Here is a 23,006-nt window from a genome sequence, read left to right on the forward strand (position 1 = left end):
GTCATAAGCCCTGTGCCCATTGTTGGTGCCAAAAAACCTTAACCAAGGAGCTTATACTACAAAGAGAGCCCTGCACGTGGCATTGGAGACCTGGGTTCTAGGCTTGGCACAATTTGCTGTGTGAACTTGGACGAGGCATTTAATTTCCTGGAGCCTCTGTTGTTCATCTAAGTAGGGATGGTCGTGGTCTCTGCCTCATGGTATTGTACGGGTTCAAGCTAAACTAAAGGAGAGAACTTGGTAACTTCATATCATTGATGTTGCTGGCACAAGCCACTGAGCGGGCCTGGTCACACCGCAGAACCCCCTATGTGGTGGGGGTAGGCCTGTGTTCTTTCTACCTTTGGACCTTGGGTGATTGATACATTCTGTATCTCTCATAGCACACATTTGAAGAAGCAGAGAAAGGGTTTGATGAGACATTGGCCAAGGAGAAGGGCATGAACCGGGATGATCGCATCCATGGAGCCTTGCTGATCCTCAACGAGTTGGTCCGCATCAGCAGCATGGAGGGAGAGGTGAGAAGCCATGTCAGAAGAGAGTCTGGTTTCCCACATGCCATTCCGTGAACAGGACAGGCGAGATCCTTGTCCTTACGAGGGTATGATGTAAGGGACACAGGCGATAAGCAAGTAAACAAGGTCATTTCAGAAAAGCACTAAGTCCTAGGAAGTAATGGGATGGAGGGGAGCAGGGGGAGGGGAGGGGATGACTTCCTCTCTGGGGTGGTGCTGTTTGAGCTGAGACCTGCAGGACATGGAGGGGTGAGCCTTGCAATAGGCAGGGAGATTGCGTTCCAGGTGGAGGCTTTGAGGTAGGAGAGAGTTTGACAAGTTCGGGGAACAGAGAAAAGGGAAATGTGGGTGGGGCACAAGACCAAGGGAGAGAGGGAAGGGGCCAAATTCGGAGGCCTCGTGGTTCGTGGTAAGCACTGGCTTTTATTCTTACTGCAAAAATCTGGGGTGTATATATGGGGGAGTGGTGTGAGGACCTTTTTAATAATCATTGGTTACTTGTGGGGCAAAGCTTGTGCAGGGGCAGGAATGAAAGCAAGAGACTAGTTAGGGGGTGTGGTTAAAAGTCCAGCATTTTTGTTAAGGAAATTGCCTGGGAGAGAAAAACTGGGAGAGAGCAGGGAGAGGCCGGCGAGCCATCATAAGACAGCGAAGGAGAGTGGGCTGGAAGCATGCCAGGCTCCCATGCATGGCCACCATGGGGGCCTCAGGCCAAGTTGGCTCTCGGGGGAGGCCCGCCCCAGCATTGCATCTTTCTTTGGCTAGAGGCAGCCAGCCCATGGCAGGTGCGGCCGTGCCACCAACATGGTGACATTTTCAGAGTCACAGCAGGGGCCCTTGGTCAACTGCACTGCTTGTAGTTGGGGGTCCCGTTCCCCTGGCTGCCTGGGGGCCTATTGAAGTGGTCTGGGCGGGTGATGGTGGTGACCTCCACTGGCGTTGGCGGTGTAGACTCATGGTGTAGCTTCCGTGTCAGTCTGCTGGATGCAGAATATATTCGGGAGTAGAGCTCCGTCCACAAGTCTTCCTATGGGGAGTGAGCTGGTGTGCAATTTTGCCCCCGGGCTTCTTGCTTTAATAGACCTGGGGGTCATTTGGTTATGGCCGTGCTGTAGGCGTGGGGCAGCACCTGCTGCTGTGTGTGTAGGACCCAGAAGTCTAGCTTGGAATTCCCGCTCCCCTCTCTACTGTTTGACTTGGGTACATTATTTTACTTCCTTTAGCCTCATTGTCCTTGCTTTTCACGGGGATCTCATCCACCTCCTTGGGCTTCTGTGAGGTTTCTAAATAAAGTCGGCCCTTGAACAACACAGGTTTGAACTGCATGGGTCCACATATACGTGGATTTTTTTTTTTTTTTTCAGTAAAAATGTTGGGAAGTTTTTTGGAGGTTTGTGACATTTGGAAACAAACCCAACAGATGAATCGCGTAGCCTAGAAACATGGAATAAATTAAGAAGTTAGGTATGTCACAAATGCATGAGATACATGTAGATACTAGTCTGTTTCATTCCTACCACAAAATATACACAAACCTACTACAAAAATTAGAAATTTACCTAAACTTACACATACCAGCACTGACAGACTACACACGGCGCCGTTCACAGTCGAGAGAATCGTAAACAAATTTGAAGATACAATATTAAATCCTAACTGCGTAGAATTTGCGCAACACACTGCGTCCTACAGTAGTTCTGTAGCCAATTCCGGTTGCTGTTGCCATGAGCTCGAGAGTTGCAAATGCCTGGCTAAAACGCTGTGCAAGGCTCATCTTCTGTGTGCACGGTTCGCCCTTCCAGTAAATTGCAGGTCGCCGTGAAAAGTGCCCTGTCGCACTTCTCCTATGTTTTCCGTCATGTTTAGTGCAGTACTGTAACCTTGAATAATACTGTGGAACTGGGGGGCGCCTGGGTGGCTCAGGTTAAGCCTCTGCCTTCGGCTCAGGTCATGATCCCAGGGTCCTGGGATCCAGCCCTGCGTTGGGCTCTCTGCTCAGTAGGGAGCCTGTTTCCTCCTCTCTGTCTGCCTGCCTCTCTGCCTACTTGTGATCTCTCTCTCTCAAATAAATAATAAAATTGTTAAAAAAAAAAAAATACTATGGAACTGGACCAAGAGCCACTAGTGAGAGAGCCAAGAAGCAAGTCATGATGTTCTAAGAAAGGTGAATTGCTTGCGAGGCACTGATTAAGGTCTGCAGCCGTGGCTGCCCTCCGTTTCAAGACAAAGGAATCCAGCATGAGGACTGTCGCAGAAAAGGAAAAGGAAATCCGCGAGGCTGTTGCTGCAGCTATGCCGACGGGCACAAAAATCTTGTGCTTTTTGAAAAATCTCTTTTTATCTCATACTGAACATGCAGCTTTTATGTGGGTACAGGATTGCCATAAGAAAGGCACACTCCCAGACTAACACGATTCAGGAAAAAGGGAAATCATTATCTGACAACTTTAGAGCAAAAGGAAGGTGAAGGACCGAAAGCTGGAGAATTGAATACCAGCAAAAGATGGTTTGATAAGTTTGGAAAGAGGTTTGACTTAAAAAAAAAAAAAAAAAAAAAAACCAGATAACAGGAGAAGCTACTGCTTCTGACTAAGAGGCAGCAGATGAGTTCCCAGAGGCCATAAAGATGATCACCGAAGAGAGAGGATATGTGCCTGAATAGGCCTTTAATGTAGACGAAAGTGCCTTACTCCGGAAAAGAAAATGCCACAAAGGACGTTTATTAGGAGGAGAAGCAAGCACCAGGATTCCAGGCAGGAAGTGGCAGGCTAATTCGTTGTGCAACACCGTTGAGTTTTACGTTCAGGACGGCCCGTATCTATAAGTTGCTAGCCCTGGAGCTTTGAAGGGAGGAGATAAACACCACAAGAACTCTGCTTTGTCTCTGAAGTCAAGACGTACCTTGTCGGTAAGGGACCGCCTTTTGAAATTCTTTCAATATGGGGCAACATCCCTGGCCACCCAGAACCCCGGGAGTTCAACACCAGCCAGCAAAGTAGCCTACCTGCCCCCCAAATACAACGTCTCTAATTCAGCCTCCAGATCTGGGTCATGACTTTAAGGCTCATTACCCATGGTACTTCTCGAAAGGGATTGTCACCACTATGGAAGAGAACCCTGAAGGGAAGTCTAGAAGGATTGCACCATTGAAAATGCCATTGTTGTAGGAAAAGCCCCAAATGTCATCAAGCCTGAAACAATAGATTCCTGCTGGGGAAAACTGTGACCAGATGTCACGCATGACTTCATAGGAGTTGCAACAGAGCCAGTCAAGGAAACCATGAAAGAGATTGAAAGAAAGCGGATATGGCCAAAAAGGGTGGGGGGTGCTGAAGGGTGATACGACCTTGGAAAATCTCAAGAGCTAATAGACGCCACACCAGAGGAACGAGCAGAAGATGCCTTGAGGGAGGTGAGTGTTTCCGAACTGGCACTGGATGATCAGGGAGAAGGACCTGGAAGAAGCAGGGCCAGGACCCAGGGGGCATCTGATTAGTCAAGATTGCACTTGACGCCTTTCACGACACGGATCCTTCTGTGATGCAGGCACTGAAACGAAGCCAGCCGTGGAAGAGGGCTCCCTAGTGTAGAGAGACATTTGTAGAGAAACGAGAAAGCCAAAAAGTCAAACAAGTTATGACATATTTCTGTAAAGTTGCACGGGGTGTGCCGTGTCCCCTGCCTCCCCTCCCGCCTCTTCCACCGCCGCCACCCCTGCGGCAGCAAGCCGGCGCCTCTTCTGCCTCAGTCTACTCACCGTGAGACCCCCCCCCCAAGAACATGGACCCTTCCCGCAAGCCACTTCCCGCTAGCGAATAGGAAAGAGTCATCGTGCCGTGCAGTTAACAGGCTTCGCTACCGTGTGTTTGTGAGTCTCCGTGTGAAAATCTGTTGACTGTACAGCAAGGCTGTACGAGGTGTTTTTGTGTCACTTGCGTTGCCTAAGACTCGATCGTGTGGAACCTCGTGTGCCAAGCTCGTGCGGAAGTGGACAGCCTGTCCCTGTGTGGGCGTAAGGTGAGTGACGTTTACCGCACAGTGAAAGTTGATAACGTGTTGGTTTTCTTACTGTTTTGTAACTTTGCTTTCAAAGAATTTCATGGCCGTACAGTATGCCTCTCTCATATCAGCCTGTCATCGCAGGTAAGTGGGTTTTTTAAAAAAATGTATCAATCGGTGTTTCCAATACTATATTATGAATATGACTATAGTACTGTATGCTATAAAAATTTAATAACAACTCATTCATTAGAGTATAGGCTAGGCTACCATGAAGCAATCGTCTTGATGTCACTAAGCTGCCCTAGAACAGTCTTATTGCTACGTCTTTGTTATCGGTGCCTGAATCCTTATAAATAAATACGAATTTCTTTTTTACCTTATCTTTTCATTTTTGCTGTGTGGTGTTAGTAATGCATATAACATCTGCATTGTTTTGCTCCAGATAAGACAGTATTCACGTAGGTACAGACAGACGATTCATCTTGTCAATAGATGACATACACTTTGGTTATCGATAAATATGGTATGGTATCGTGAATGTACTTTCTCTTCCTGATGATTCTCTTAATAACAGTTCCTTTTCCTTAGTTTGCTTTCTTGTAAGAATACAGCATAGAATACACATACACAATGTGTGCTAATCACTTGTTTATTGTCAGTAAGACTTCTGGTCAACAGTAGGCTATTAGTAATTAAGTTTTAAGGGAGTCAGAAGTTACACATCGGGGGGGCTGGGTGGCTCAGTCGGTTAAGCTGCTGCCTTCGGCTCAGGTCATGATCCCAGCATCCTGGGATTGAGCCCCATGTTGGGCTCCCTGCTCAGCAGAGACCCTGCTTCTCCCTCTCTCTCTGCCTCTACCTGCTGCTCTGCCTACTTGTGCTCTCCTATCTCTCTGTCAAATAAATAAATACAATCTTTTTTTTTTTTTAAGATTTTATTTATTTGACAGACAGAGATCACAAGTAGGCAGAGAGGCAGGCAGAGAGAGAGGAGGAAGCGGGCTCCCTGCTAAGCAGAGAGCCCAATGCGGGACTTGATCCCAGGACTTTAGGGTCATGACTTGAGCCGAAGGCAGAGGCTTTAACCCACTGAGCCACCCAGGTGCCCCTAAATACAATCTTTAAAAAAGAAGAAGTAATGCATGGATTTTCTTTTATTTATTTATTTACTTAACTTACTTATGTTTACTTTACTTATTTTTAAAGATTTTATTTATTTGAGAGAGAGCGAGTGAGCACGAGTGGGGGTGCGCAGAGAGGGAGAGAGAAGCAGACTCCCCTCTGACCAGGGAGCCTGATGCGGGGCTCGATCCCAGGACCCTGAGATCATGATCTGAGTCGAAGGCAGAGGCTTAACCGACTGACACCCAGGTGCCCCTACACATGGATTTTCGACTGCGTGGGGTATCTGTGTCCCTAATCTCCACCTTGTTCAAGGCTTGACTCAGAGAATTCCCCACCCAGGTATAACCTGGGCTTTCCCCCGTAGCCTTCCCCACTGTGGGATCTCTTGTTTTCTCCCAGGAGAACAGAATGTCACCTAAATAGATTTAAATGAAATTGAACTTTGTAAATTTTGTCAATTCTAAAGAACTATTCCAGATGTAAGGTTATAATTTTATAACTTGTTAATTCATTCAACAGATACTCATTGAGCACCTGCATGGGTCATCTGCACCAAGTCCTAAGAGCCAGAATAATGCAGCAGTGAATAAAACATTCTATTCTACCAGGGAGAAACGATACACAAATAAGTAAAAAGATACACAGCTGACCCTTGAACAACGCAGGGGTCCGGGCGTCAGTCCCCCCACACAGTCGAAAATCCACACGTAACTTTGGATTCCCCCAAATGTAACTACTAATAGCCTCCTGTTGGCCAGAAACCTTACCGATAACATAAACGGTCAATTAACGCACATTTCAATATGTTATGTGTATAATTTACTGCATTTTTGCAACAAAGCAAGCTAGAGAAAATAAAATACTGGTAAAATCATAAGAAAGAGAAAGTACTGGGTTTATGGGGAAACATCCACAGTAAATGGACCGGTGCAGTTCACACTTCTGCTGCTCAAGGCTCAGCTGTAGGGTATCGTATGGTGATAAATGTTCTGGAGAAAAGTAGGGCAGGGAAGAGACCAGCAAGTGCTAGCATGGAGCAAGGATTACATTTTAGAAGGTAACATTTGGGCCCAGTTGTGAAGGAGGTAAGAAAGAGCCATACAAAGAGAGACCTGGGCAGAGCATTCTAGACAGCTGGTCTGTAGGCACGAAGGCCTCGGGGCGGGAGCAGGCTGCTTGTGGAGGGGAACGAGATGGCCATTGGGACTGAGCTGTGTGACAGGAGAGAGGAGGCAGGAGATGGAGTCAGAGGAATGCTGGGACAAGGGAAGGGGTACATTGTGTGGGGTCCTGGGAGCCGCCGTATAGGCCACGTGTGTGATGTGGGAAGCGATTAGTGGGTTTTGAGCAGTGAAGCGACGTTAGACTCATGTTTCGGAAGGATCCCTGTGGCCGCCGTGTTGAGTGGATTATCGGCAGGGCCGGTGCTGATTGATGTCCGGAGTCCTGTTAGGAAGGAACTGCATCGGCCTTAGCAGAGGACTTTGGCAGCTTGAATCCTAGGGGGACCTGTGCAGGCACAAGGAGTAGCCAGATTCTGAATTTGGGACTTGGGGCGCAGTGGGAATGAGAGCAGTCAAGGTTTTGGGCCTGAGTGACTGGGAAGATAGGGTGGTATTTGCTGAGACAGGAGGACTGAGGTTGAAGGAGCAGGTTTGGGGTAGAAGGTCAGGAGTTTGCTTATGAATATGTTAAGTTTGAGACACCTGTTGGGTAGAGCACTGAGTCTTTCTTGGGGGGATCTGGGTGGAGACGTGGATTTGGGAGTCATCAGCACATAGCCGTGACGTCAAGTCCCGAGACCAGGTGACTAGTTCCCCAGCAGAGCACTAGTGTTGTTGCAGGAGAGGTGGGGCCTGGTACCCAAGGTCAGGAGATGAGCAACACAGGGGAGACCAAGGGGCAGCCGTGCGGGGAAGAGAGGGGATCTAAGGGGCCAGGAAAGCTCGGGATCCAAGAAGCCAAGGAAGAAAGAGTTTTCAGAGAGAAGGAAATATTAAGTTGGATCAAATGCTGCAGATAAGTCAGATAAGATGAAGATAAGATGAAGACTGAGAATTGATTGTCCCATGTAGCTGCATCAGCGTCCTGGGTGAGCTTGTTAAGAATAGTGCCGGACATTTCGGAAAAGTGAGAATGCCTGTGTCGAGAACAGTATGGAAGTTGAGAAACGAATTGTTTTATGTCCTTCTCAGTTTGGACTGTCACTAAGCGACCCTTTGACTAGGACATAGATGTGGATTCTCAGTAAGTCAGGTTAGTCCCCACCTGCCACGGAATTCCTCGGATCCCTAGAAAATTACTTGCCCAAGTTGTTTCTGCCTGGGTTTCTGATGAGGAGAGGAGACTGTCCTCTCTGCCAGGACCCGGGCGTGGGGTTGCCGGTCACCCTCGCCGGAGGCTTCCCAGCCACGACCTTAGGTCTGGAGTCACGGCCATTTGCAGCTCAGCTTTCCCAAACCAAGGGAGGGGTCCTTGGCAGCCAGCCCCCTGCTGTGCCTTCATCGTTCAGTAGGTGGTGCCCTTCTGCCTGAATTAGGACAGAACCCCCTGCGAGGTTCTGGGCAAATCCAGAAAGATGAGAAGCGGGCACCCCCTGCTTTGAAAATAGTTCCCCTTCAGGGTGGGGCAGATGAGTCACTCTGCAGAGCCCACAGTGGCCAGGCAAATGGCACCTGTGAGTAAAGCGGATCCCCTCCCCCTACCACACAGCGCCTGAGAGAAGAAATGGAAGAAATCACACAGCAGCAGCTGGTGCATGACAAGTACTGCAAGGACCTCATGGGCTTCGGCACAAAACCACGCCACATCACCCCCTTTACCAGTTTCCAGGCCGTCCAGCCCCCGCAGTCCAACGCCTTGGTGGGACTGCTGGGGTACAGCTCTCACCAAGGCCTCATGGGGTTCGGGGCTTCCCCCGGCCCAGCGAAATCTACCCTGGTGGAGAGTCGGTGTTGCAGAGACCTGATGGAGGAGAAATTTGACCAGGTAAGTGGCAAGAGCTCCCCCCGCCCCCCCGCCCCCGCCCAAGCTCCGCGCTCCCGCTCCCGCTCCCGCTCCCTCACCAACCCTCGCCCTCCTCCCTCAGGTGTGCCAGTGGGTGCTGAAATGCAGGAATAGCAAGAACTCGCTGATCCAGATGACAATCCTTAACTTGTTGCCCCGCCTGGCCGCGTTTCGACCTTCTGCCTTCACAGGTGAGGTTGTCCGCAGACGTGTGTCATTCCCTGTTTGAGGGAAATCGAACAGAAGTCGTTCCCAAGAGTCACGTCTGCCTCTCGTTTGAAGCCAGTTGCGGGGCCCGTGTCTGGTGTCTTCGCCTCCCGTCTGATTTCAGCCTCGCCTCGTTCAGGGTTGCTGCAGCTGTCCCAGGGAGAATCAGGGTGCAGGCAGGGAGGCCGTTCTGGAGCCAAGCAACTTTGCATGTATGGAAGACAAGTTCATGACCGGCTTAGGAGAGAGCAAAGGAAGGGCAGTTTGGGTCTTAGATATTCCTCAGTAGCTTCTCCGTGGGGGCAGGGAGGATGCGGTGGCCGGCCTGCTTCGGCCCCTGGTCACCGCTCACAGGGAAGAGGGCCTGGAGGTTTCAGAGGCAGGTTTCAGAGACGACAGACTGTGGGCCTCCCTCTTCCTGCCCGGTTGCACTGGCTCCTGCAGCTGTCCCAGCTCAGGTGCTGGCTTCCCCCCACAGCCTTCCTGGGTGACTCCAGCCGGGCGTCCTCTCTTCCCCCTTCCTTTAGGGCCCCCAGCTGTGGGAAGGCTTTGGCATCTGACCTGGGACGAATCCCACTTCTGTCCTCAACTGTGAGGTGTCAGCCAGATTCTTTGACCCTCCTGGGCCTCCACTTCCTGACTTGTCAGCGGGGAATGTCAGTCCTTGCCTTGCAAGATGAGCTGCGCGAATGCCTGACCACCTCGTCCAAGGGCCAGAGTAAGCCCCAGTAGATGGAAGCCATTATTCTGCTTTTACTGCCCCTTCCCCTTCAGATCCATTTTAGAAGGAAGGTCAAGGTTAAAAATGGTAGTAATACTCTAGTTGTCTGTTCATACTTAATATCCTTCTCTTACCTCCCTGCTCGCTGAGTGGAGAGACCCCGTCTTGAACATCTCTTCCCACCTCACTACGGTGCACGTCACCTGTGCTTAATAAGCACTCAGGAGCACCCGAGAGCCAGGAGGGGAAGTGGAAGGTCAACCCGACCCTCCTGCCTTTCCCTCCTAGAACACACAGACTCATTTCTCACCCCCCAGTCCAGACGAAATGGGAAAAATACATGGTTGGCGTTAAACGTGCTGCGCGTGAGATGAGAACGTGTTGAGTAAGGGCGAGACCATTAGCCACATAAGATCAATGAACCAGAGAGAAAGGATAACCATGAAAATCGTATTTTTTCAGTTTTCCATTCTTCTTACCTGGTACCCAGCAGCTGTTCTCCTTTTTAATGACCAGACGTGCCCCCGTGCAGTAGAGCTTTAAATAACCATGGTTTGAAAGTCTGTGGTTCAAAAGAAAGTAATAACTAGGCTGAATTTGATCAAAGTCTGGCCTGCTGTAGAAGCAGTTTCCCCAGTAAGTTCAAAGGACTGCCTAGGAGCAGGATACCAAGGCTCAGAGGGCCCCTAGGTGTATTCTTTTGATGTGGGTCTTTGTTGTTTTATTAAATATTATACGAAAATGTGTCATTGAAATGCAGCCTGGGCAGCCCCCGTACATGTGGGCTCATGGGGAAGGTGCCACTTTTTAAAAGCTTGCAGCTTGGAAGTCATTGCTTGAACTTCCCGATGACGTAAGCTTTGGCCATATAAAAAAAAACACGCCAAGATTGGGCTGGAACCTCGAACAATTCCTAGTCTCTTAGGGTGCCGAATTGGGCAAAGGACGTCACCCTCAGTTCCTTTCCTGCTGAAATGCTGTGTCCGTGCAGAAGTCCCATTTTCTTCGTGGATGTGCTCTGATTGTAAGGTTACATCACCTTGCTCTTCTGTTTTGTTTTCTTTTTTTTTTTTTAAGATTTTATTTATTTATTTGACAGAGATCACAAGCAGGCAAAGAGGCAGGCAGAGAGAGAAGGGGAAGCAGGCTCCCTGCCGAGCAGAGAGCCCGATGTGGGGCTCGATCCCAGGACCCTGAGATCATGACCTGAGCTGAAGGCAGAGGCTTTAACCACTGAGTCACCCAGGAGCCCTGCTCTTCTGTTTTCAAGCCCCAGAGTGCTTTGACCCCGAGAGCCATGAAAGAAGACCTTTCTCTATAGAGTAAATGCAAGGGGGCATCTACGTTGTTTGGACTCCGCTGCCTCCTAAATGAGCTTCTGCGGGCCCTCGGCACCCCTCACTTGCTAGCGGATGTGTGGTCTTGCCTCCTTGCTCTATAGTTTCTGCTGGTGCGTGGACTTGAGGCCAGCAGGATGGAAAAGGAAGAAACAGAACAGGCAAAAATCAGGAAATTCCAACCTTCAGAGGAGTAATAACACTTTTGCTTAAATTGCCCAAGAATCGCTTACCCGTGCACATTGGCTGATGGAAACTTAATGAAAATACACTTGTGGCTTCCCAAATTACAGACTAAATCTTGTTCTATTAAATATAACTATAACAAAAATCTCTGGGTAATAGCAAAGTGATTTCCAGGCCTAAGCTGAATAGAGTGGCCTGTTTATTACAACAGTATTCAATATTACTTTAAATTTCAGTGTAATATAAAATAGTTTAGATGATCATCTCTTTGTTTTTAAGCAAGATTTAGCATGTATTTCTTAAACAAGAGCATGTAGTCTTTCCCTCAAAATGTAGCACTAATGGGGATAATTAAGCAATGTTATTGTTTTTGGAGACCCTTTAAGATTTTGTTTTTTTGTTTTTAATTAAAGTGGGAAAAAAATCTTACATTTCTAATATTTCCAAAAGATGTATCTGAGGAGTGATTATCAAGCTTAAGACTTCCGTTAATACAGCCTCTAAAATTCTTTACCTTTTTTCAACAGGCTCTCTTAATTTATTCCTTTTTTTTTTTTTTTAAGATTTTATTTATTTATTTATTTATTTATTTATTTGACAGAGAGGTAGAGGGTGCAAGTAGGCAGAGTGGCAGGCAGAGGGAGAGGGAGAAGCAGGCTCCCCGCTGAGCAGGGAGCCGGATGTGGGGCTCAATCCCAGGACCCTGGGATCATGACCTGAGCAGAAGGCAGCTGCTTAACTGACTGAGCCACGCAGGCGCCCCTCCTTTTTTTTTTTTTTTTAAGATTTTATTTATTTGAGAGAGAGAGAGTGAGCACAAGCAAGGGGAGAGACAGAGGGAGAGGGACAAGCAGACTCCCCGCTGAGCAAGTAGCCCAACATGGGGCTCGATCCCAGGACCTTGAGATCACGACCTGAGCCAAAGGCAGATGTTTAACCCACTGAGCCTCCATGCGCCTCTCCATTAATTTATTCTTATATTTAAGTGTTTTATAGGAACTCTGACCTTTGATATATACACCAACCCTGACCTTGAACCATATGCTTTGTCTTTCTTATGATCAGATACCCAGTACCTCCAGGACACCATGAACCATGTCTTAAGCTGTGTCAAGAAGGAGAAGGAACGTACAGCAGCCTTCCAAGCCCTGGGGCTGCTCTCTGTGGCTGTGAGATCTGAGTTTAAGGTCTATTTACCTCGGGTGCTGGACATCATCCGTGCAGCCCTACCCCCTAAGGACTTTGCCCATAAGTAAGCATCTCTGTTATGATTCCACCTTAAGATGCTCCATCCCAGTTTCCATGGAGCTTAAGCCTGTTCTCCTCATCATTAAGCCCCAGGGTGTAGCAAATCACACAAAGCTCAACCCTTCCTCAGTGGAGTGACAGGCTTTTCAAATGAAGTCATATCCATATATAAATATTTGGGGACTCTGAATACCGTGTGAACACGTTAGATGCCAGTGCTGTTTTCGGTATTATAATTAACTGGGAATCCCTAGTTTTGCTCTTTTCTCCGGCTTTCAAAGGTCTTTTGATATAAGACCTGAAGAGAGCGCTTCTGGACTAGAAGTGAAGGGACCTAATGCTCACTTTTTCCTTATCACTAAAGTGAGGTGCATTATTCTACCCCTTGTAGCCATCCAGTAAAGAGGATACGAGAAAAACCTTCAGCACCCCGCAAGCTGGAGAGGCCAGGGTGTCGCCTCTAAGGCTGGAGGGTGGTCAGTGTTGGCTATATATAGCTGTGTTTTGATCCTCTGTGTTAGTAGCAAGGATTAGTCTGGTGAAGGGATAAGCCTCCCCATTCTAAAGCCCAGCCTTCTCATCGTGGGGGAGAAGAATTTCTTTCCATATGATGGATGCGCCCTACCCCGGGTCCCTGAAATATACACTGTTCAGTTTGCTTCCTAAATAGGTACCTCGGCCAGCCCCACTAACCCGTATGATGCCTTGTGTGCAAATTTGAGAAAGGGGCCCCTTCCTCAAGATACATGACTGCCATCTGCTGGATTGTTGTAAATTCAAATCTACAGTGTCTCGGGTGTGGTGGGCCCCCTAGAATTGTGCAGTAGATAACATGGGCACCAGCAAATTTTGGCCATGCCTGATCCCCTGCCCTCCTTGTCCCAAGGTGATCTGGAGGTGGGAAATCCCACAATGTCATTGTGCCTGAAGTAGCCACTCTTTTGGTCCCCTGCAGGAGACAGAAAGCCATGCAGGTAGATGCCACAGTATTCACCTGTATCAGCATGCTGGCCCGGGCGATGGGGCCAGGCATCCAACAGGATATCAAGGAGCTGCTGGAGCCCATGCTGGCAGTGGGACTGAGGTGGGTGTCAGCAACCTGAGCTTCTCCCATCTTGGGTAGTACGAGCCTTGACCGTGGCATATGGGACAGAGTTGATAGAGCGGAGCGTGTGTGTTTGCTCATTAAATTGGAAAGGCAGGAGAGTTCACACTAAACACAGCCTGGTTTCAAACCCTGGTTCCGTCTCTAGTTAGCTGTGTGATTCTCACCAATTACTTAACTTCCCCGAGCCTCAGTTTTCTCACCTGAAAAGTGGGCATAATAGCAGCTGCTCTTATCCAAGGTTGTCACATGGGTTAAGTGAAAGAGTCGTGTTCCAGGCACCGGGCCTTGCACAGAAGACAGGCTCAGCTGATGTTTGCAGCTGTTCACGGCATCGTTGGGAAACTGCTTGGTTTTTCTCGCTTTAGTTCTCTTTATCTATAAAATAAGGGTGGTGCTCCCCGTTTGCTTCCCGGATTGTTTATTGAGACTTGGTCTTCAGCAGTGTCTAAATTACATTAAGCAAGTTCTGGCAAAGACCAGAAATTCGTAGATTGTTTTGAAATCTCTGACATGGCCGAGAGAGTTCAGGACATTTCTTCTATTTTATAGTATTCTTTCTACTTTAAAGACCAAGCAGTGGTGCCCCCAATCCCCTTGCTGGATAAGAGGGGCTGTTTCTTCTCAAGAGCAGACAAATGTCTGTCCAGTGCCTTAAGTGCCTGGTTTCCTTCCCCTCAGCCCTGCCCTCACTGCTGTGCTGTATGACCTGAGCCGACAGATTCCACAGCTGAAGAAGGACATCCAGGATGGGCTCCTGAAGATGCTGTCCCTGGTCCTGATGCACAAACCCCTCCGGCACCCAGGCATGCCCAAGGGCCTGGCCCATCAGCTGGCTTCCCCTGGCCTCACAGCCCTGCCTGAGGCCAGTGATGTGGGCAGCATTACTCTGGCTCTGCGTACTCTTGGCAGCTTCGAGTTCGAAGGTAAGAAATTGCAGCCGCTTTGCCAAGACAGTGAGTGTTCCTGGGAACCCCAGGAAAAGAAGGAGGGCGCCTTGAAGTCCTGGATCTTACTGGGGATCCAGGAGAACAGGTAGCTGACCTTGTAGCAGCTCAGCCTCCTGGGCTCTTTGTGCATGCTGTAAATTTCTGCTCTCTGTCTCTCTGTCCCATCCTGAGTTTGGGGGCAGATGGTGCTCAGGGAAATTATGCATTGATCTCCTTGCTTCAGAGATGAGAAAGTCAGAGATGGAGCTCCCCATCCCCCCCACATCCATGAAGCTGAGATGGTATTTAATGCTTTAAAATGTTTAAGCCGGGAGGCTTTTAAGTATTTCCATTCCTATGGCAGTATGATTTTCAAGAGTGCTGTACTGTGGAGTTCTAAGCTGCAGATAAACCCATATCAATGCCCTAGGGAGATCTATTTCAGGAGAGAAAAACAGATACTTTTGAAATTGAAAATCACATAGGTGGCAGTGATCAAGACTGAAGGAGAACAAGCAAGTACAAAAGCCTAAACATGCGATCTGAATGCTTATAGCCATCTGTGGTTTCCCTCTTGTAGCCCCTCTACTTGCACTGATCAACACCCAGGATAATGTACTTGTAATGAATAGAAAGTAGCTCTATTTAAACCCAGCCTACGCCAGACTGTCTTTTGGTATTCAAATCTGGGAACTAAAATAGACAAGGTAAATTTGATCAAGGATTGTTTTACTCTCTGGGAATATAAAGGTTTGGGTCAGAATAAAACAAAATAATTCATTCTTTGAAGGAAATAAAGGATTAGGATGGGGGGGGGGCTGGAATGCCTGTTTTCGGTCTCCCCGCTCCTCTGCCTCCCTTCTGCCTTTCTGCCAATCGGAAACCCATTTGTTGCCTTTTTTAAGAGAAGCGTTCTGGGTCAATATCTTGTTGAAAATTGAATTCGTAGCCATGAAATGAAAAATGCAGCTAGCTAGTTGTACGTCTCCCGTCTGGAGCGGCAGTGTTTATTTTGTTTTCCCTCTGCCTTTGTATCCAGGCCACTCTCTGACCCAGTTCGTCCGCCACTGTGCGGATCATTTCCTAAACAGTGAGCACAAGGAGATCCGCATGGAAGCTGCCCGCACCTGCTCCCGCCTGCTCACGCCCTCCGTGCACCTCATCAGCGGCCACGCTCACGTGGTCAGCCAGACCGCAGTGCAAGTGGTGGCAGATGTGCTCAGCAAGCTGCTCGTGGTTGGGATAACAGATCCTGGTACGGCTGATGAGACAGGAGCAGTCTAGGGGAGTTTACGCGCCCGGGGCAGTTGGGATTAGCCAGTTGCATTGCGTGGCCTCTCTAGAGACTTTTGGCCTTAGCCCGCTGATGTCTCAGCCAAAGTGCTGGGCTTGGCTACTCCAGCCTACTGGTATAAAAGAATCTGTCGTTAATTTCTGTTGTTGTTGCTTCTGTGAGTACAAAAAAGATTTGACAGGTGAGATGAGAGAAGGGTACGTGGTACCCTCTCACTAGGCTGGAGTTAGTGGGGCCAGAATCTGGGAAATGGCCAGCAGGGTGATGGCATTGAAGAGGCGTTCAAAGGCATAATTGCTCTTGCAGACCCTGACATCCGCTACTGTGTCTTGGCATCCCTGGATGAGCGCTTTGATGCCCACCTGGCTCAGGCAGAGAATTTGCAGGCCCTGTTTGTGGCCCTGAACGATCAGGTGTTTGAGATCCGGGAGCTGGCCATCTGCACCGTGGGGCGGCTCAGTAGCATGAACCCGGCCTTCGTCATGCCTTTCCTGCGCAAGATGCTCATCCAGGTAATGGTGTGACAGTTGGACCTAGAGGCAATGGCAAAGGGACTGTCATTGTGAGAGTGGTTGGGGGAAAGAGAGACGAGGACCAGGAAGGGAGAGAAAGGTCGAGATACCCGGTAAAAGCCGCCTTTGGCTCCAAGAGTCCTTGTTTCCCCAGCTTCACAGTTGTAGTTCCAGTGCTCATCACCTCATCAGCCTCTCGGCAGTGTAACTCCAGGGGCCCTCCTATCCCAGCTAACCTCTTCTGCAGCTCTTCTCTTGTTCCTGGCAAGTCACCCGAGACTGCATTTCTTGGCCCTCTCCGCTCAGCCCGCAGATGATGTCTCGTTTTCGCAGCACCCCTCCGTCCTTCCGCTCTCCTGCTCTTGCTGATGCCAGGTCAGGCACAGAGGCCAAGGATGAGAATGGTTCCAACATTGCTTCTCGTGGTCATTGCCCTAGTCTGTGGTCTCTGGCGTTCGTTCTTAAATAATATCAGATGCCAAGCTAAGCCAGCTAGAAGGCTAGAACCAAAGGTAGCTTCAGATTGGCCTTGTGGCTTGATCTACTAGGACTTTTTTTTTTTTAAGTAGGTTCCCTGCCGAACGTGGGGCTTGAACTCACAACCCCAAGTCAAGAGTTGCATGCTTTACGGACTGAGCCAGCCAGGCGCCCCAGGATTTTCCATTCCTGCTAAAACCTGGTTCCCCAGTTTCTGTCTCCACCTACCCACATAAATGGCCTCCTTGCGAGTGGTGTATGGTCCAGTCCTTTCTGCCTCGACTTCTTTCCACCCGCCTCTTCTGGGTCTCAGGGTGCCTCATCCAGTCCTTTCCTGTCCCCCGACTCCACCCCGTCCCTCCCTCTTGATCTGCTTCTTGACCCACCCACAGAAAGAGCGTAAACACAGAAAAATCATTAACATACGTAACTTTCATCCTAGAGAAATGTGTATTCACAATCATAACTAAAGTGACTATAAGTTATGTCATCAGTCAACGAATTGAGGATTGTATTATGTTGGCGCTTCTGTTTGTAGCCTGGTGGTTTATTTCTTCAACTGCTGGCCTGTGTTGAGCGCCTATCCTTTGAAGTCTTTCTTAAAATCCCTAAGGTTTTGGGAAGGAAAACAAATCATTGTTGAGCCTGCCAACCCAAATCCTGCTTAAAGAAGCCCGATATAGAAATATTTCCTAATGAGAATATCAGTGTGTTCATTTAGTCAATAGATGTTTTGGATATCTTCCACCTTCCAGGTCCTGCTGGGTGCTGGAAACATTAGCGAACAAGCCAGGCATGGCCTGTGTCCTCTAGAAGGTTACAATAAGCCGCCAGGCTATCAGGCCATCTCAGTTTTCCTGATACTGGAGAATGTGACACACTGTTGAATGAACTTACCATGTACTGAGCTTACCCCTTGAAACCCCCAAATTTTTAATTTTTCTTTTTAAAAAATTTTTATTTATTTATTAATTTTTTATAAACATAAAATGTATTATTAGCCCCAGGGGTACAGGTCTGTGAATCACCAGGTTTACACACTTCACAGCAGTCTCCATAGCACATACCCTCCCCAGTGTCCATAACCCCACCACCCTCTCCCTACCCCCCTCCCCCTAGCCACCCTCAGTTTGTTTTGTGACATTAAGAGTCTCTTATGGTTTGTCTCCCTCCCGATCTCATCTTGTTGTATTTATTCTTTTCCTACCCCCAACCCCCCCACATTGCATCTCCACTTCCTCTTGTCAGGGAGGTCATATGATAGTTGTCTTTCTCCGACTGACTTATTTTGCTCAGGATAATACCCTCTAGTTCCATCCATGTCGTCGTAAATGGCAAGATTTCATTTCTTTTGATGGCTGCATAGTATTCCATTGTATATATATATACCACATCTTTATCCATTCATCTGTTGATGGACATCTAGGTTCTTTCCATAGTTTGGCTATTGTGGACATTGCTGCTATGAAAATTCGGGTGCACGTGCCCCTTCGGATCACTACATTAGTATCTTTAGGGTAAATACCCAGTAGTGCAATTGCTGGGTCGTACGGTAGCTCTATTTTCAACTTTTTGAGGAACCTCCATGCTGTTTTCCAGAGTGGTTGCACCAGCTTGCATTCCCACCAGTAGTGTAGAAGAGTTCCCCTTTCTCCGCATCCTCGCCAGCATCTGTCGTTTCCTGACGTGTTAATTTTAACCATTCTGACTGGTGTGAGGTGGTATCTCATTGTAGTTTTGATTTGTATTTCCCTGATGCCGAGTGATGTGGAGCACTTTTTCATGTGTCTGTTGGCCATCTGGTTGTCTTCTTTGCAGAAATATCTGTTCATGTCCTGTGCCCATTTCTTGGTTACACTATTTGTTCTTTGGGTGTTGAGTTTGCTAAGCTCTTTATAATAGATTTTGGATACTAGCTCTTTATCTGACAATGTCATTTGCAAATATCTTCTCTCATTCTGTCAGTTTTCTTTTGGTTTTGTTGACTGTTTCCTTTGCTGTGCAAAAGCTTTTGATCTTGATGAAATCCCAATAGTTCATTTTTGCCCTTGCTTCCCTTGCCTTTGGCGACGTTCTTAGGAAGAAGTTGCTGTGGCTGAGGTCGAAGAGGTTGCTGCCTGTGTTCTCAAGGATTTTGATGGATTCTTTTCTCACATTGAGGACCTTCATCCATTTTGAGTCTATTTTTGTGTGTGGTGTAAGGAAAGGTCCAGTTTCTTTTTCTGCATGTGGCTGTCCAATTTTCCCAACAGCATTTGTTGAAGAGACTGTCTTTCTTCCATTGAACATTCTTTCCTGCTTTATCGAAGATTAGTTGACCATAGAGTCGAGGGTCTATTTCTGGGCTCTCTATTCTGTTCCATTGATCTATGTGTCTGTTTTTGTGCCAGTACCATACTGTCTTGATGATGACAGCTTTGTAATAGAGCTTGAAGTCCGGAATTGTGATGCGACCAACTTTGGGTTTCTTTTTCAATATTCCTTTGGCTATTCAAGGTCTTTTCTGGTTCCATATAAATTTTAGGATTATTTGTTCCATTTCTATGAAAAAAATGGATGGTATTTTGATAGGGATTGCATTAAATGTGTAGATTGCTTTAGGTAGCATAGACATTTGCATAATATTTGTTCTTCCAATCCATGAGCATGAAACATTTTTCCTTTTTTTTGTGTCTGCCTGAATTTCTTTCATGAGTACTTTATAGTTTCCTGAGTATAGATTCTTTGCCTCTTTGGTTAGGTTTATTGCTAGGTATCTTATGGTTTTGGGTGCATAATTTTTCTTGTTTTCAAGTGTGGATACAGACCTTCACAAGTTGAATCGTACATTTGCGTGCTTTGGTATGGGACGTTTCCTCATGCCTCTTTTCCTCATGCCTGTCGATCATCAGAGGGGGCTCTGGGGTATTGTTGTCAGGGCACAGGGATGCTTGCCGGCTCTGGAAGTGAATTCGGGGATCTTTGATTTGGCCCTTGATGCTCCGGAGATTGGCGCTCTCCTCGTGGGCATCTGTTTCCTCCCTGCCAGCCATCTCCTGACTCCTGTGGGTCTGTTCTCAGCAGCCCCTCTGTCCCCTCTCACTGCTGTCTGCTGTGACGGGGGAAAACAGGCTGCCAGGGGGAATCCAGAAAGTCAGAATTATTAAATCAGTAACCTAAGACAAAACATATTATTAAGTTATAAACTCTTCCTCTGGGTAGCTGAGTTAACATGCACTTTTCTCACGGTTCAGAGATTTCCTTCCAGCAACTTCAGCTCGCCAGAAGTCTCTCTTTATTAAGTTGTTTATATCTGTGTCACGGTGAATAGAACATGCTGGTTTACTGGTGTTTTAAGGATGTCAGAACAAACTTGTTATTTCTGTTCATCAAGGCCCAAGGGGATTCTGTTGGTATAATCCCTCACCGTTTGGGTTTATCTAGACGTCCCTGAAACCGCTACTGAGTATTAATATTTCTTTCAATAGCAGAGCTGTTCTGACTGTTCTCTGGTTCTTTGTCATTACTTATAGGCCCCCTTAGTGATTTGCTGTCCAGACAAAGATTGTTTTCGAAGAGAACCCTTCCCTTGTTCCTCGTTTCTGCAGACCCCTGCTCTCGCTGTCCCTGCTGGTGTTCCCAGCCCCTTGGGCCTGTGCCGTACTGGTAAAGCTGTGCTCGGGGACGGCTGGGGGACCATGGGGGCTGGGGCTGATTTCCAGCAGTCTTTCTTCCCACCACTGCTGTGTCCTCGACAGTTGGCCTTTGTGGAGGATCCAGCAGCTCCTTGATCTGTAGTGCAGTTCTGGTTCCTTCCTATGGTTCCCTGCCATGTTTCCCCTTCGATACACCGTTCCTCTCTAGAACTTTCTCTACCATACCACCCCTTTCTTTCCTGCAGATTCTGACGGAGCTGGAGCACAGTGGCATTGGAAGAATCAAAGAGCAGAGTGCCCGCATGTTGGGGCACCTGGTCTCCAATGCCCCCCGGCTCATCCGCCCCTACATGGAGCCCATTCTGAAGGTAACTCACAGCAGTTAGAGAAACTGGCACTTTCTCTGCGAGTCATCTTATGTCTGCTCCTTTGAGACAATGGGAGTGTTTTAGTAGACAGTTTCTCTGGCCCCAGGCTCAGGGTCAAGGGCCACATCAAGCATTCTTAGTGAAAGAACAGTGAAAATCTCACCAGTTGCAGGAAAGGGCTCTCCCTATAAGAGATAAGATACAGCCATCCCAGCACATCATCAAATGTGCTTGGAAAGGAGAAGTAGGTAGAGAGTGGCATAAAATAGGTACTTCAAAGTGAAAAAAAAATTAGCTTTAAAATTCGAATATGTTAGAGGCTTTTGAAATCTTTCAAAACTTATGTGAATCTGGCGGATGATCAGGTACTGTGTGAGAAGGCACGGGAAACGTGTTTTTCTCAAGGCGTTTCTCAGCTTTCTCATACATCTAACTAGGCTAGGAGAAAAGTTTTAAAATCCACATTCTGGAGAAATCCTGGATTCATAAAGCCTAGAAGTAATTTATCTAGGGTTGAAATGGTCTCTCGGGTGAATTTTACTTACGTGAAAGAAAGGTTTCTAGTAGATTCTGTTCTCCATCCGTTTTTATCATCCCTTCTTTTCATAGGCTTTAATTTTGAAACTGAAAGATCCGGACCCTGATCCAAACCCAGGTGTGATCAATAATGTCTTGGCTACGATAGGAGAATTGGCTCAGGTAAGGGGACAGCTGCTTTCTCCGTAGGATGGAAAGAATACTGTTTAGCCTCTGAGGAAATCAAAATACTTTGTAATGCCATAATCTCTAATCTTACCTTCCACCCTCTTTTTCATTTTATAGGTTAGTGGCCTAGAAATGAGGAAATGGGTGGACGAACTCTTTATTACCATCATGGACATGCTGCAGGACTCCTCTCTGTTGGCTAAAAGGCAGGTGAGTACTGCTCCTTCCGAACTGGACAGAACAAGCCCCTGGGAGGCCAGGGCCCTTGCCTCTCTTTGTCACTTAGTGCCCCCAGCCAGTGCCTGAGCCAAAGCTTGGCACACAATAAGTACTCGGAAGTATCTGTTGAGGAAAATGAAGAAAGATCTGGAGCCAGAATTAGCTGCCATCCTGACCTGGAGTCACTTTCAGTAATCCTCAGGGCTGGCCAGTGGCCAGTGGTAAAAGAAAAATCCAGGTCATCTGTCAGAGCCCCAACCCCAAGAGGGAAAGAGAAAGCCTGGGCCTGTGGCTATGGAGGCAAATAGAGCTTCAGCACACCCTTCCCCAGCCCCGGCTTCATTTAGTTTGGTCACCGAGGTCAGTAGATAACTAGACCAAAATTAAGAACAATCTTAATTTCCTCTTAAATTGATTTCTCCCATTAATCACTCAGGATGTGGAAGGACTGTGTATTTCCATTGAGAATGGTGGGGCTCTTCTTTTATCTCTTTATCTAGTAATGGTTATGTTGGTTTGTGGCCTTGTTTTTATGCCCGGACTCTCAAGGATTTCTGTTCATGGTTAGTGCCTGTCCTGGAAATGTCTTTTCTTGCAAAAGCCTCTAACACTTCATTGCATCATTTTTTTTTTTTTTAAAGAATTTATTTATTTATTTGTCAGAGCATGCAAGCAGAGGGAGCAGCAGGCAGAGGGAGAAGCAGGCTCCCCACTGAGCAGGGAGCCCAATGCGGGACTCGATCCCAGGACTCTGGGACCATGACCTGAACGGAAGACAGACGCTTAACTGACTGAGCCACCCAGGCATCCCACTTCATTGCGTCATTAACGGAAAGTACAAACCATGCTTTCTCTTCTCTCTCACTGACTCAACAAACCATTGTTCTATTGCTTGTCCAGGTGGCTCTGTGGACCCTGGGACAGTTGGTGGCCAGCACTGGCTATGTGGTAGAGCCCTACAGGAAATACCCCACTTTGCTTGAGGTCCTGCTGAATTTTCTGAAGACTGAGCAGAACCAGGGGACACGGAGAGAGGTAGGGACCATGGCAAACTTGGTTCTTTAAAGACTTTGCTGGAAGAATGGAGAGATTGTAACATTAACGTGCTGTGACGGAGTGTTGATGAGATGTCCTGCCCTCCGTTTTGTTCTTCTAACTGGTCATTCAGATGTGAACTGGGTGTCATGGGACATGAGAGGAGGAGTAGTCATGAAACCAACACCGGACATTGTGATGGATGTTTTCTTTTTCCCCTCCCCTTTCTCACCCAGGCTATCCGTGTGTTAGGGCTTTTGGGGGCCCTGGATCCCTACAAGCACAAAGTAAACATTGGCATGATTGACCAGTCCCGCGATGCTTCCGCTGTCAGCCTGTCTGAATCCAAGTCAAGTCAGGATTCCTGTAAGTGGAGGGGA

The 23,006-nt window shown here is 47.7% G+C and overlaps 1 protein-coding gene across 1 annotated transcript in view; it reads left to right on the forward strand.

The window, feature by feature from the left end:
- The window catches only part of MTOR (mechanistic target of rapamycin kinase), a 123,692-nt gene that overhangs the window by 6,685 nt on the left and 94,001 nt on the right, over window positions 1-23,006 (forward strand). Inside the window, exons 6-18 of the mRNA XM_080802636.1 lie at window positions 384-518; window positions 8,355-8,630; window positions 8,731-8,839; window positions 12,165-12,351; window positions 13,303-13,431; window positions 14,134-14,378; window positions 15,421-15,636; window positions 15,982-16,187; window positions 20,545-20,667; window positions 21,277-21,366; window positions 21,490-21,582; window positions 22,492-22,626; window positions 22,863-22,992. Of these exons, the coding sequence (XP_080658762.1) occupies window positions 384-518; window positions 8,355-8,630; window positions 8,731-8,839; window positions 12,165-12,351; window positions 13,303-13,431; window positions 14,134-14,378; window positions 15,421-15,636; window positions 15,982-16,187; window positions 20,545-20,667; window positions 21,277-21,366; window positions 21,490-21,582; window positions 22,492-22,626; window positions 22,863-22,992 (2,074 nt within the window). The remainder of the gene's footprint in view (window positions 1-383; window positions 519-8,354; window positions 8,631-8,730; window positions 8,840-12,164; window positions 12,352-13,302; window positions 13,432-14,133; window positions 14,379-15,420; window positions 15,637-15,981; window positions 16,188-20,544; window positions 20,668-21,276; window positions 21,367-21,489; window positions 21,583-22,491; window positions 22,627-22,862; window positions 22,993-23,006) is intronic.

The sequence above is a fragment of the Martes martes genome, assembly GCF_963455335.1.
Source record: "Martes martes genome assembly, chromosome: 4".
In the NCBI taxonomy this organism is placed as follows: Eukaryota; Metazoa; Chordata; class Mammalia; order Carnivora; family Mustelidae; genus Martes; species Martes martes.